Below are 13,394 nucleotides of genomic sequence, written 5' to 3'. Positions count from 1 at the left end.
AAATCTACTAAGAACAATGTATAAGGCAAATCTAGTGCGCAATATAATACACCAAAACAGTCACAACAATACAGACTCACGTCTATTTGGAGGGAGCAATCTCGACACCACCGGTGGCACCGAGAAGACGCTTGATGTCACCGTAGATGGCGAACTGACCGGCAGTGATGGTACCAATCTGTTGAGACCGTTAGCATATTGATACAGACTGAGTTGAGCGGTGTGCGGCCGAATTGCATCCACCTTGGGTCTTGACTTACCATGAAGAGACGAGCACCAATACCGGAGAAGCTGCCCTTGAGACCAAGCTCCTTGGCGATCTTGATCAGACGGCTGGTGGTGCCCTCACCAGGGAGACCCTGGGTCTTGTTGATCTTGGAAAGCATGGTGTCGGCGGGCTGGGAGACGATGGCGGCAGCGAAACCAGCAAGGAGGCCAGCACCAAGGTTGACACCAGTCTTACCACCGTCGGAGAGGGTGTTCTTGTCGACAACAGTGAAGATGGCCTCGGAGAACTTCTCGAAAGCGACGAACTTGGCCATGGTGTAAGGAACCCTGCAAATAATTGCTTAGTAATCGTTCGGGTCTGTCGCATTTTGGTCGGGTACTTACTGCTTGAAGAGGATGGGACCGAAACCAGAGTAGAAAGCGCCAATACCCTCGTTCTTGAGGATCTTACTGAAACCGCTCAGAAGACCGCTAGCGAACTCGGGCTGAGAGACAAGACGGATACGGGTAGCTTCAAGGGGGCAGAGGGCAATGTCGGCGAAGAATTCAGCGGTAGCGGACGAGGCGAGGTAGATGGCAGTACGGTTCTTGGAGGCGTTCTCAAGACCGAGCTGGTTGATCCACTGCTGCTTGAAGAATTCATAACCACCGAACTTGAAGGCACCCTGGAGGAAGTAACCGGCGGCGGTAGGACCGAAACCGGTAAGGAGAGCGCCAGCACCCTCGTTGGCAACGACCTGGCGGAAACCACCGATCATACCGCGGTTGTATGTAGCCGGGTCAAGCTGGATTCTGGTCTTGACGCTGTATGGCGCAAAAAAGGAGCATGTTAGCACATAATTCAGAGCACATTTCCAGAGGACGGATTTTCCGGCAAGGCGCGCGTTCACTGGACAAGGGCCAACGATAGAAGTGATTGTAACTTACACATCGACAGGGGTGAGAGCACCGTGGGTGACGGAGCAGCAGACAGCACCAGCGAAGGCGAATCTGGAGTAGAGCTGGAGCCCAGAGAGGGGAGCAGGGGCGGCCGGAGCGTCGACCTTAGGAGCAGTGTTGGAGGCCATTATTACAGATTATGCGACAGACTGTGCCTTACGCAGGAGAGAAGGAAAAGAGGAAGAAATAAAATGAAAGAGAGATGGGAGAGGGAAGAGTGGAGACGAATGGAAGAGGGCAATTGAAGGCCTTTGAGAGGATGTGATGCGAAGAAATTGAATTGGGAGGAGGTTGGAAGGGATGGTGACGACTAGGCCGGGACTAGGAAAACGGCACCCGAAAACTTTTCGCCTTCTTGGCCGGCCCACCGCCGCTAACTCCGATCGCCCGGTCAACACTGCGACATCAACCTTGTGGCCACTGCTGGCTCGAATGGCGACTTCAAGATGCGAAAAGTTACATCATAATTAGGAAAAATATTTGAAGCTGAATAAGAAACCAGACTTGGCAGACTCAGAAGAGTCTTGGAACCCTTGGGCGCGGGATATACTCGGTGAATTGCTTGCCGGCTGTTTCCAATCGCTCTTGTATTATATTTGTTACTGACCTACCATATATTGGAGCTCGAAAGTCATAGCGCCTTCACTATCGCGAGCAGACCCGGGGCGTGGAGTCCTGCGTCATTTCCAGGTGTTGAACGGAATACCTAACCAGAAGCTGTCAAAATTTTCACAGCCTCAGGCATAAATCACGGCAGCATACCCGACGTCGATCTGATTGGTCCACCTATCTCCAACTGCTCCAGATTCCTACAGCTGGCACAAGGCATCATGCATACGGTGTACCTACACCGTAGGGGGTCAAGGATGTTCTAAGCTGTCACAATCATGGGCGTTCAGGCTAACTTCTGCATCTCCGGGCATATGGCTCAATCGAGTCATCATCTGAAAAGCTCACGCAAAAAAGTACAATAACATCGTGCGGCTTTGCAGGGACTTCAAATTGCCAGATATAAAACTTTGACATCCCTGTCGTCGATCCAAGCAGATGTTAGACCTTGCCAGGCAAACTGAGCCACAAAAGCTATAAGAGGCGCTATACTTTGTCCAACTCCACTCATTATAATATGAGCTGAAACCGTGCCATCATTGTTCAGTCAGATTGTGACATGTACTGCATACACATTTGATGCATCTTTTGGCTACTCACATCGAGATCAGACAGCTTCCCTAGTATTTATTTAACTTACACGAAGGCGCAGGTAGATTCGTAGAGCCTCAACATTTCTTCATGATCACTAGGCATTATTGACACGATATATATAAATATATATCAAATGCTTTCTTCTCTGTTATGCGACTACTCCTTTGGGAGGAAGGGAAAACAACCATGGAAAGAAATCGAGGGTAGGCTCTATTGGGTCACATTCAAAGCTAACAAAAAGCTCGGTACTGATAGAAGATTACTTGTGAACAGATGAGGCTTCGTGCCTCCATGACCTCCCATCTTGGAACGCCCCCGACAACTCGCTTATGTTCCAGGCATTTGAATGGCATGTTCCTGATGATCAAGCTCACTGGCGTCGCCTCCTCCAGGAATTACCTACACTGAAGCGTATGGGTGTTGACAATATATGGATTCCTCCGGGATGTAAAGCTATGAGTCCTTCTGGCAACGGATACGACATTTACGACCTCTACGATCTAGGCGAGTTTGACCAGAAGGGGACTCGGCCGACGAAATGGGGAACCAAAGAAGAACTGCAGAGACTTATTGCCGGTGCACAAGACCTGGGAATTGGGATCTATTGGGATGCTGTGCTCAACCATAAAGCCGGGGCTGATTTCACGGAACGCTTTCCAGCAGTCAAGGTAGATCCGCAGCGTATGTACTATACCTTGAAGAATTCTAGACATAATAATTGGGAGATGCTGATAATGCTAGATCGGAATCAAGAAATCTCAATACAAGAGGATATTGAGGGCTGGGTAGGGTTTAATTTTCCAGGGCGCGGTGACCAATATAGCGCAGTGAAATATCACTGGCCTCATTTCAATGGCGTCGACTGGGATAATATTCGGCAAGAAAAGGCTGTCTTTAAAACAAGAGGTTATGATAAAGGCTGGGCGACCGACGTCAGTAATGAGAATGGGAACTATGACTACCTCATGTTTGCAAATCTTGACTACTCTAACCCAGAGGTGCGAGATGATGTTCTCCATTGGGGGAGATGGATCACCGCCCAACTACCTCTCAGTGGCATGAGATTAGACGCAGTGAAACACTATTCAGCTGCATTTCAGAAGACTTTCATCGAAGAGCTTCGACGACGGTTGAGTGAAAAGTTCTTTTTCGTCGGAGAATACTGGTCGAGCAAAATAAACATCCTGCTTGATTATCTGCAAAGGATGGACCACCAACTGTCCCTGTTTGACGTTCCTCTAGTCGATCGGTTTTCTGTCATTTCACGTACCAAAGGAGCAGACATGCGGCGGATATTTGACGGAACTCTCGTTCAGAAAAGTCCTGACAATGCAGTTGTAAGGTTGTCTGCTGGCCAACTTGAAACACATCTATCTGACTTTTCTTTTTCACACATTGGCAGACATTCGTTTCAAACCATGACACAGTAAGACAAGATTTACATTTGATTTAATACTTAACTAACTAGATATATGAGTAAAGCAACAAGGGCAGTCACTGGAGGTAAGCAAATGGCACGTTTTACCCATGATTCAACTGACGGACATACCAGACTCCCATTGTGGCCTTCTTTATACCACTTGCGTACGCTTTAATCCTTCTTCGTGACAAGGGCCAGCCGTGCCTTTTCTATGGAGATGTCTACGGCATTTCAAGCGACAACAAACATCCCGATAGACCCCAATATGCAAACCAACTCTCAACTCTCGCACAGGCCCGCAAGTTGTACGCGAATGGGGTCCAGAGGGACTACTTTGATAAAGCAAACTGCATTGGTCTGTGGTCCAATGTCACTTTGTGACCAAAGAGTGTACTAACGGTTATTTAAGGGTTTGTCCGCTACGGAAACAACCGCCACCCTTTCGGCCTTGCATGTATCTTGAGCAATGCCGGGCCATCTCGGAAGTGCATGTTCGCTGGCCGCACGCATGCTGGGGAACGATGGACCGATATATTGAATAACCGGACAGAGACAGTTAAGATTAACAGGAAAGGCTATGGGATGTTTCCTGTCGGAGCTTATAGCGTTAGTGTCTGGGTAAATTCTTCTGTGAAGTGCAGGGAGAATCTCCACCAGATTCTATGAGGCTCGGCACCCTCCTATGATGGAAGGAAAGACTGTTCGACTACATGAGGAAGGTACGACCCTCGGCGCGTCAATACCGTATGTGGCAGGCGCGGCTACAAGCGTCGGTTGCTCTTTCCTCGTGTTATACTTGCTTTATATGGAAGATGGTACACCTGGAATGTAGTTCTAGCCGTGCCTGGTGTGATATAGTATGTATCTATAGTCTAAATTGCATTTTAACCTGTTGAATCATGTGCCTCTATCCTTGGCCAGTGCCCAACCTCTGGCCTTTGTTAATGCATAAATTGTTTCTAAACGAGGCATGGGGACATTTTTTTGCTTCCCAAGCTTAACCGCATTCCCCAAGATTGCTTCCACCTCAATAGCCCGGCCCTGCCTCACGTCCTGAAGCATGCTCACTTCTCTCCCTGTCCCCATTTCCGCTCGTTTCTTCGCGATGGAGAGTTTCTTTTCAGCCACCTCGGGCGTCACACCTTCGATTCCTACCGCCCTTGCCAGCTCAATAATCTCCAGCATTACACCCCAAGCCAGATCATAGGCATATGGTTCCGAGGTTAGGAGAAAATCCCCGTCAGTGGTAAGTGTCAGCGCACAGATTGGGTTCCATGCCGCATTCAAAAGTAGCTTGGACCAGCGCGCGACCTGGATGTCTTCGTGGACCTCGGCATCGCCGCCGCCCTTGATCATGAGGTCGGCAAACTGTCTTGCAGCAACCTTGTGTGACTCTGGTGCCGTCGACGGGTAAGTACCTAGTTCAAAAAGGTTAAGCATCTCCGGGTACTCGATTGTGCCTGGGCCTGTTTGCACCGCCGGCAAGTAGATGACCCCGCTTATGACTGGATTCTGCGGAAACGCGGCGATAACCTCCTCCTCGATCATGATGCCGTTCTGAGCTAAGATAATGGCTGTCTGTGGTCTGCCATCCAAGACAGGGTGGAGCTGTTCGGGCAGCGATGGCGTGCTACCAGGGAATGACTTGGTGCAGACCAAAACGAAATCGAAAGTGTCGTCGGCGCATTCAGAGATGTTGCGCACAACGACGGTTGGGCGGTAGGTCACCTCGCCATATCTCACAGATGACAACTTGAACCCGTGTTTTTTGACGGTTTCGTAATTCGACCGGCAAACGGCTGTCACATTGCAACCGGCTTGGAGGAGCTGGTATAGATAGACACCACCGACGCTGCCGGCACCGTAAAGAAGAACATTGGCAGATGGACTTGGTTGGTTATCCATGGTGACGGAGGCGCGATTGATCTGACTAAGGGAATTGGAGGGTCGAGCAACTTTTATGGAGTCGAAGGGGGGAGAAAATGAGTCTGACTGGTCTCGGGCCTCCATAACAGCCGGATTGCCAAGATCGTGTTCTCCATGGGGATTCTTCACAAGTCCCTTCAGTCGGTGACATCCATGCCTATATATACTCTAGAGTCTATAAGGTATATATAGAATAATGACCAAGGGTATGGGACTATAATAAGTTTTTGACTAATAACTAACAATACCAAATAGGTACAATTGAGCCCGTTAGACTTCTTCCTTTTAAAGTCCTGCAGATCAAATATCCCCCGCGGGTCCTAAGATATACCTTTGTCTTGCATTGATGAAGCCAACCTCGAGAAGCATTTGCCACAGCCCATGTTCCTACTCCTACAATAAAGCTTTGAATCAGGGCATCACTACCTCAATGGGATGAAGCACTGCTGCGCCTACATGGCTAGCATTGTCGTCGCCTGGGGCGTTGCAATGGTCTTGTGTGGTTCAAAACTTTGCTGGTCGAATTGTTGTCCATATTTTGTTGAAAATGGCAAGTATTTTTCATCTCAAGTTATCTTCGCTTTGAGTAGATATTTCATGCTATGACCAAATTGTAGCTTAGTGACTGCCTAGGTGAGAGAATGTGTGGTCTACTGTGGTGGGCGGGAAGAACGGCCTGCTTGGCACTTGATCGCCCATTAATAATCACACCTAAGATAGCCCAGAACAGCCACTTTGTCTCCCCACAGACAAGCTTACAACCTCAACTCAACTTCCTCGTTCTATGATGAAAGCGGGATCAATACGCTCCAGTGGTAACCACTAGTTAATTGTGGTTGAGGGTTGCGCTCTCATCGTCCATTCATTCACCCCACCTTATTATGATCTGATTCCCTCTCATCATGTCTCGGTACTTTGGGCTCCCCCGAGCCCTCTCTTTCCTTCTTTTCCTCCTCGTCGCGACTCTAGTATCGGCAGAGCATACATCAAACTGGGCTGTCCTCGTTGCCACCTCGCGATTTTGGTTCAACTACCGTCACCTCGCAAATGTCCTCTCACTCTACCGAACCGTCAAGCGCCTCGGGATCCCCGACTCGCAGATCATCCTCATGCTCCCAGATGACATGGCTTGCAACCCCCGAAATGCATTCCCCGGAACTGTATACAGTAATGCCGACCGCGCGGTGGATCTTTATGGTGATAACATCGAGGTGGACTACCGGGGATACGAAGTCACTGTGGAGAACTTCATCCGTCTTTTGACCGACCGATTAGATGAGGATGTTCCGCGCAGCAAACGCTTGAACACTGACGCCGGGAGCAACGTGCTCGTGTATATGACAGGACATGGCGGCGACCAGTTCCTCAAATTCCAAGACGCCGAAGAGATCGGAGCGTGGGATCTGGCGGATGCATTTGGGCAGATGTGGGAGAAGAAGCGCTACCACGAGTTACTATTTATGATCGACACCTGCCAGGCTAATACGATGTACACTAATTTCTACTCGCCCAATATCGTTGCGACAGGGTCCAGCGAACTTGACCAGTCGTCTTACTCTCACCATGCGGATAATGATGTGGGGGTTGCGGTGATTGACCGCTGGACGTACTATGTGCTTGAATTCCTCGAGACTCAGGTGACCAGTGCGAATTCAAAGCAAACGCTGGGCGACTTGTTCGATTCGTACGATGAATCAAAGATCCACTCGAATCCTGGTGTCCGATGGGACCTATTCCCTGGAGGAGAACAGGAGGGCCGCCTTCGGACGTTGGTGGATTTCTTTGGGAACGTTCAGAGCGTTGAGGTAGAGAAGGCCGATGCTGACGAGCCAGGTTCGCTGAAGGAGGACCTTGTTGAAATTGCGCGACTTGTCGAGAAGTGGCGGTCATTTTCTCAGGACTATACCACCGCCGACAATGCCACATCCCAGCAAGATGATACAGAAGCTCGGCCTGCATATGAAGTGAAGCGAAGGAGTGTCGGCCCTGTGAAACTGGCTGACGAGACTCCCTGGGAGAAACGCTTGATTGGGTTGTCAATTCTGGGGGCGTGTGCGGCCGTCTGGTTCACTGGATCTGCCTTAGGCGGGACCATGGCCTGATCCCATTACTAGTACAATATTTCGTTTTTGTTTTTGCATAAGATTCTTGGATATTCTAGCGTGCTTCATAATGGTCATTTTCAAAGCATACCCCGGTGCTTCTCCTGGCATTCGCACGCCCGGCTAGAAAGGCATTCCAAATACTCTCCATCCTCAGCCCTGTATTTCATATCTAGAGTATTAATCCACATTTCAGATGAAACACCCCATAAAAAGGAATGAATTACATGCCTCTCTGTTGTCGCCTCGACCTTGAAAGAGGAGGCTTGGCGCCGGACTCCGCACGTGCGGCACGCCCTGGACGCGTCGCTGGGCCGTGGTGCGCGACCAAATCGGGGCTTCCTTGCAGTGATCGGAAACCAACAAAAGCGACCACCACCGCGCCTGTCTACAGCTTGGCTTCTCTGCAGTTTTCTTCCATTCAATTATAGGGCCTTGCCAGGCCTCAATTCGCACCTTTTATAACTTCCGTCATCATTTTTTTTTCTCTTCTTTATGATCTACTCCATTCTTATAAATGTCCTCTCGACGCGTTGATATACTACCACCACCACCACCGACAATACTACTGATTCGACCGACTGTGACTTGAAATAATACACTGGACTGACTGGCCATGTATCTCCCGCGCCAGCTAATATCCCACCTATACCTCCAGCTCCTCCGATCGCATCACCCCCTCTCACCACCGGTGTTGATTCTCGTCGCGCTCGAACCAGATGCCCTCTGCGCGTGCCGAATCCTAACCGCCCTCCTGAAACGCGACTACATCCCACATAAGATTCACCCTGTTGCTGGATATGGCGATCTCTCACGCGCCGGCGAAGAGCTTGTCCGGCCAATGCAGACGGGGAATGGGGGGAGTGGAGGTGTTGTTGTTTGCCTGGGCGTTGGTGGGCTTGTGGACCTCGGTGAGATCCTAGGGCTGAGTGGTGAGGATGACGAGGCGGAGGATATGGGGGGCGTGGAGGTTTGGGTGTTTGACGCGCGGCGGCCGTGGAATCTGGCGAATGTTTTTGGGGGCGAGGGCGGACAGCAGCAGCAAGTACTGAGGGAGGCTGATGCGAATGGTGATACTGCGCGGAGGAAAACGCGGGGTGTGGATAAAGGGTGTGTTACGGTTTCGTACAAGTTTGGGAGTGGGAATGGGGGTGTTGTTGTTTACGACGATGGGGATATTGAGGAAGAGATGGAGAAGGAGAGGGAGGCATATTGTGCTCTGTTGGAGATGCCGGAGGTAGATGAGGGGGAAGAGGATGAGGGTGATGATGATGAGGGTGATGAGCCGCCGTCAAGCTCCGACTCGAAGAAGCGCAAATCCTGGTCAAGGGAGGATGATGATGAGGACGAGTTTGATGATGAGGATGGGCCTCCTCGGCAGCGGAGGCGGAGTGACTCGGTATGTTTTAAGGAATTGATGTACGCGTTGGCTGCTAATACTGGACTTAGGGCTCATCGATTGCTTCTTCACCGACTCGGCAGCGGAGACGCAACGGACACGACTCTTCAAACTCGTCGCGCTCTGCTACTCCCGTATCAGATTCACCCTCACCTGCACAGACAAAACAGCCGTCCACACAGTCATTGAGACGCCGGTTACTCCGAATGAAGCACAAGCACGAGAGCGTATTACAGCAGTACTATTCTTCCGGAACTTCCTACTCAGAGCCCATCTCCTCTATCATGTACTCCCTCGCATCGGAGTTGGGCCGTGACGACAACGACCTCCTTTGGCTGGCCATCGTCGGGGTCTGCAGTTTGGAACTGAGCGGTCGTACTATGTCTGGGGTTGGCGTCTCGAGCTCATCGGAGTCTGGAGGTTTAGCGGGATGGGGTGGAGAGCGAGGAGAACGAATACGGCAAATACTACGTGACGAAGTCAACCGATTAAACCCACCCGACCCTAGTGACCAATACCGCGATATAAGGGGGGAGATCTCCGGCGTCATCCCAACCACCGCGCGGTCTCCCACCGACAAGTCTATCCGGTTATCACCTGAGCCTCGTTTCATCCTTGTGCGGCACTGGTCTCTCTATGAAAGCATGCTGCACAGTCCCTACCTGGCATCTAGACTACACGTATGGACGGAAAATGGACGAAAACGATTGCACAAGCTTTTGGCAAAAATGGGAATCAGCTTGACGCAATGTCACCAGAACTACACGCACATGGACATGGAACTAAAGCGGGTCCTACGGCAACGACTGCTCACATACGCCCCGATGTATGGGTTGGATGGACTGGTACCTCAAGAAGCACCTGGCCATGCCGTGTCTCGGGAAGGCTGGGGGTTTGTCCGCTGCTGGGGCTGGAAGGCTTGCCTCTCAGCCACAGATGTAGGAATCATGGTGGGCGCGATTCTCGAGGTTGGGCCCGAAGAAGTCCCAGGTGTATGGGATGCTAAACGCCTGCACCGGCCAAAGAGGATAGAAGGCAACGGTGCCTCTGAAGAGACAGATACAGATCCATCAGACCTTCTCCCACGTTTCTGGACAGCGTATGATGCGCTCTCATTAACGTCAGAGTCGCCTACACTTCTCATGGAAGCGCTACCACTTGCTCAACACCTACAACGCGCCATCCTTCGTACCGGTACATCGCTACTCTCAAAGCATCAGATCAGACACCTACGGGCTTTCCGCATTGCGGTTGTCAAAGATGGCCCTGACGTGAAACTTTTCACGAACCCAGGAGCATTGACAAAGCTTGCGTTATGGGTTGCGGAAGCTATCCGTGTGCAGGAACGAGAGCGCAGTGACGCCATCAAAATCGGAAAAAGACGAGCTGCGGGTACACCACTGGTACTCGCTGGCCTCGACGAGGACCGCGGCCTCTATGTGGTTGTCGGTACCGGTGGCGGAGGCGGTGTCGTTGACTTTGCTGCTATGTCTAAACGTCGGGAAGAGCGGCGGAAGAAGAATGAAGGGAAAGAGAAGAAGCGAAAAGAGCGAGACGAAGCACGAGCAAAACGTGCCGCCGAGCGAGCTGCAAGGGCAGAGGATGGCGAAGAAGACGAAGAGGAAGAATCAGAGGAGGAAGAGTCTTCCGAGTCTGAATCTGAATCCGAGGACGAACAAGATATGAGCGGTAACAAACATCTTCTGCGCAACCGATTCGGCATTGCCTTCCAGGAAGTCGTACAAGAAACCAATACCCGTGTTCGGATTGATAGCTTCGAGCACTGCGTGGTCGAGGTGCAAAAAGATGACCTGGGCGGATTCCTCGAAGCTCTCAGTTTCCGCAGCGTGGTTGGTTGAGCTCGCTTCTCGTTCGTTTGTCTATTTTGATATACCTGCTAATGTTTCTGCTCATGATCTATACTGATGGCGGTTTTGGTTTGCTGGTTTCGTGCGATGGCTGGATACACTGGGCACCTGATGAATATTCTCACCTTTTACCCTTATTCTTCCCCTCTTCCCTATATGCTTTATGATGTTGGATCTATACAGCCATTCGTTTTGCTCTGTCGTTTATTCTTTTGTTCCGGAGTAGCTGGTTTCCTGTTTGCTTGCATCTGCTGCCCTCCATCACGACCCCTTCGCATATTCTGCACATGTCCTGGCGCTACTGGTGTTTGTTCCATCAATATATGAATCTGACTAGCATGAATGAGAGGAATCGACTGCCTTTCGCGGCCATAAATAGTATGTTTTGGTATTTCCTAATACTGATCGGATGAACTCCGATGGACCCCGCAGAAAACCCCGAGTCCCCCTCATCTACAACAACATCATCGCCATCTATCCTCGTCCAACTTCACAAGAAGCAAAAATTCACCAGCTCCACCAGCTCCACCATGTCCACATACCCTACCCTTTCACGCGATGAAACCATCGCCAATTTGCGCCCAGAATACCCCTCCGATGCCCTTAACCAAATCACCACATTCCTCTCTTCCACCTCCACCAACCCCCGTCGTCTTGTTGTCCTCGACGACGACCCGACAGGCACACAAACCTGCCACGACATCTCCGTCCTAACAGTCTGGGACATCCCAACCCTAACCGCCGAGTTTCTCAGCCCTACTCCAGGCTTCTTCATCCTCACGAACTCGCGCGCCCTCCCGCCCTCTTCAGCAACAACCCTCATCCAAGAAATCTGCCAGAACGTCCTCGCAGCCGCAACCGCCACAGGTTACAGCAAAGACAACCTAGACATTGTGCTGAGAGGCGACAGTACACTCCGCGGCCACTTCCCACTGGAAGTCGACGTCGCGCAGTCCGTTTTGGGATTTGACGCCCCGACTTGGGTTCTGGCGCCGTTCTTCTTCCAGGGCGGACGGTTTACAATAGACGATGTACATTATGTGCTAGAGGGCGAGAAGCTGGTGCCCGCTGGCGAGACGCAGTTTGCGCGTGATGCGACCTTCGGGTATAAGAGTTCAAATTTGAGGGATTATGTCTTGGAGAAAGCACCCGGGCGGTTTAGTGCTGAGGAAGTACACTCTGTATCCTTGGAGGATATTCGTCGGGGTGGCCCCGAAGCTGTCTCTGAGCGGTTATTAGGGTTTCCTAAAGGTGGCGTAGTCATTGCTAACGCGGCCGCGGAGTCGGATATGCATGTTTTTGTTGCTGGACTGTTGCTTGGTACGTCCTGTTTCTGTCTTCGGTGTGGGCTGATTCTGTTTGATCTGTGTGTACTGATTGATGATGGTGATGGTGTATATAGCCGAAGCAAAGGGTGCCCGCTACATCTACCGCACAGGCGCAGCATTCGTCTCAACCCGGCTGGGCATCTACTCGAAACCACCCATTACAGCCGCGGAGCTCCAACTCGCCAACCCACGAGAAACAGGCGGTCTTATTTTGGCGGGCTCATATGTGCCCAAGACAACAGCGCAGCTTAAAGTCCTCATCGAGAAACGCGGCAGCGATCTATCGGTGATTGAAATAGGCGTTGAAGACCTCATCTCTTCGCCGGATAGTGCGGCGGACATGGTCGCCCGTGTCGTGAAGCAAACAGAGGATAACCTGAAAGCCGGAAAAGACACGCTCGTTATGACGAGCCGCGCGTTGATCACGGGTGATGATGAGCTGTCGTCGTTGGCCGTCGGGTCTAGGGTTGCTGAGTCGCTGGTGAAGGTCCTGCAAGGCGTGGAGATTCGGCCGAGGTATATCATTGCTAAGGTATTTATCTCTATATTCTATATTGGACCTTTTGTTCCATTTAGTTCCTCTTCTGATATCGAGCTCTCTCCTTTGCGGGAAGAGAATTTGATGCACGTTGTAGGGAGTGTACTAACAGGCTATTCTAGGGCGGAATTACATCCTCCGACGCAGCGACGAAGGGCCTTCTGATGAAACGGGCTTTGATTGTGGGCCAAGCAGCTGCCGGCGTACCACTTTGGAGGTGTGATGAACCCACGTCTCGGCATCGGGGTGTCCCGTTTGTTGTATTTCCTGGGAACGTGGGTGGTGAGTCTACGCTATGTGACTTGGTTGCGGCCTGGAGCTAGACTGGAAGTGTTGAATAGAGTTGGTATTCCTCCACTTCTGTGTTGCATAATCTCTATTGTAAGGGCACAATACGATCGAGGTGCAATTTCGAATACGCAGGAAGCTACTGCATTAGAAAC

The 13,394-nt window shown here is 50.9% G+C and overlaps 6 protein-coding genes across 6 annotated transcripts; 4 read left to right on the top strand and 2 right to left on the bottom strand.

The window, feature by feature from the left end:
* Nucleotides 1–82: 82 nt before the first annotated feature.
* MIR1 (putative mitochondrial phosphate carrier protein (Mir1)) lies at nt 83–1,295 on the bottom strand (the record flags this gene model as incomplete). The annotated part of the gene is made up of 4 exons (XM_041705993.1): nt 83–178; nt 261–555; nt 613–1,032; nt 1,156–1,295. 4 exons carry the CDS (start codon nt 1,293–1,295, stop codon nt 83–85), a joined length of 951 nt encoding a protein of 316 aa, XP_041558423.1.
* Nucleotides 1,296–2,699: 1,404 nt separating this feature from the next.
* APUU_50939A (alpha-amylase) lies at nt 2,700–4,456 on the top strand (the record flags this gene model as incomplete). The annotated part of the gene is made up of 6 exons (XM_041705992.1): nt 2,700–3,051; nt 3,112–3,707; nt 3,773–3,796; nt 3,853–3,873; nt 3,923–4,145; nt 4,200–4,456. 6 exons carry the CDS (start codon nt 2,700–2,702, stop codon nt 4,454–4,456), a joined length of 1,473 nt encoding a protein of 490 aa, XP_041558422.1.
* Nucleotides 4,457–4,687: 231 nt separating this feature from the next.
* Nucleotides 4,688–5,800, bottom strand: APUU_50938S (ketopantoate reductase family protein; the record flags this gene model as incomplete). Its single annotated transcript, XM_041705991.1, has 1 exon — nt 4,688–5,800. The coding sequence occupies one exon, from the start codon at nt 5,798–5,800 to the stop codon at nt 4,688–4,690; it is 1,113 nt and encodes a 370-aa protein (XP_041558421.1).
* Nucleotides 5,801–6,618: 818 nt separating this feature from the next.
* Nucleotides 6,619–7,818, top strand: GPI8 (GPI-anchor transamidase; the record flags this gene model as incomplete). The annotated part of the gene is made up of 1 exon (XM_041705990.1): nt 6,619–7,818. One exon carries the CDS (start codon nt 6,619–6,621, stop codon nt 7,816–7,818), a length of 1,200 nt encoding a protein of 399 aa, XP_041558420.1.
* Nucleotides 7,819–8,434: 616 nt separating this feature from the next.
* APUU_50936A (cell division control 45 family protein) lies at nt 8,435–11,076 on the top strand (the record flags this gene model as incomplete). The annotated part of the gene is made up of 2 exons (XM_041705989.1): nt 8,435–9,217; nt 9,268–11,076. The coding sequence occupies 2 exons, from the start codon at nt 8,435–8,437 to the stop codon at nt 11,074–11,076; spliced, it is 2,592 nt and encodes an 863-aa protein (XP_041558419.1).
* A 539-nt stretch (nt 11,077–11,615) lies between these two features.
* APUU_50935A (uncharacterized protein) lies at nt 11,616–13,274 on the top strand (the record flags this gene model as incomplete). The annotated part of the gene is made up of 3 exons (XM_041705988.1): nt 11,616–12,405; nt 12,488–12,945; nt 13,074–13,274. 3 exons carry the CDS (start codon nt 11,616–11,618, stop codon nt 13,272–13,274), a joined length of 1,449 nt encoding a protein of 482 aa, XP_041558418.1.
* Between the last annotated feature and the right edge of the window lie 120 nt (nt 13,275–13,394).

Source organism: Aspergillus puulaauensis, chromosome 5 (genome assembly GCF_016861865.1).
Source record: "Aspergillus puulaauensis MK2 DNA, chromosome 5, nearly complete sequence".
NCBI classification, from domain to species: domain Eukaryota; kingdom Fungi; phylum Ascomycota; class Eurotiomycetes; order Eurotiales; family Aspergillaceae; genus Aspergillus; species Aspergillus puulaauensis.
The sequence above is the reverse complement of the archived record's forward strand: the minus strand, read 5'-3'. Positions and strand labels throughout refer to the sequence as shown.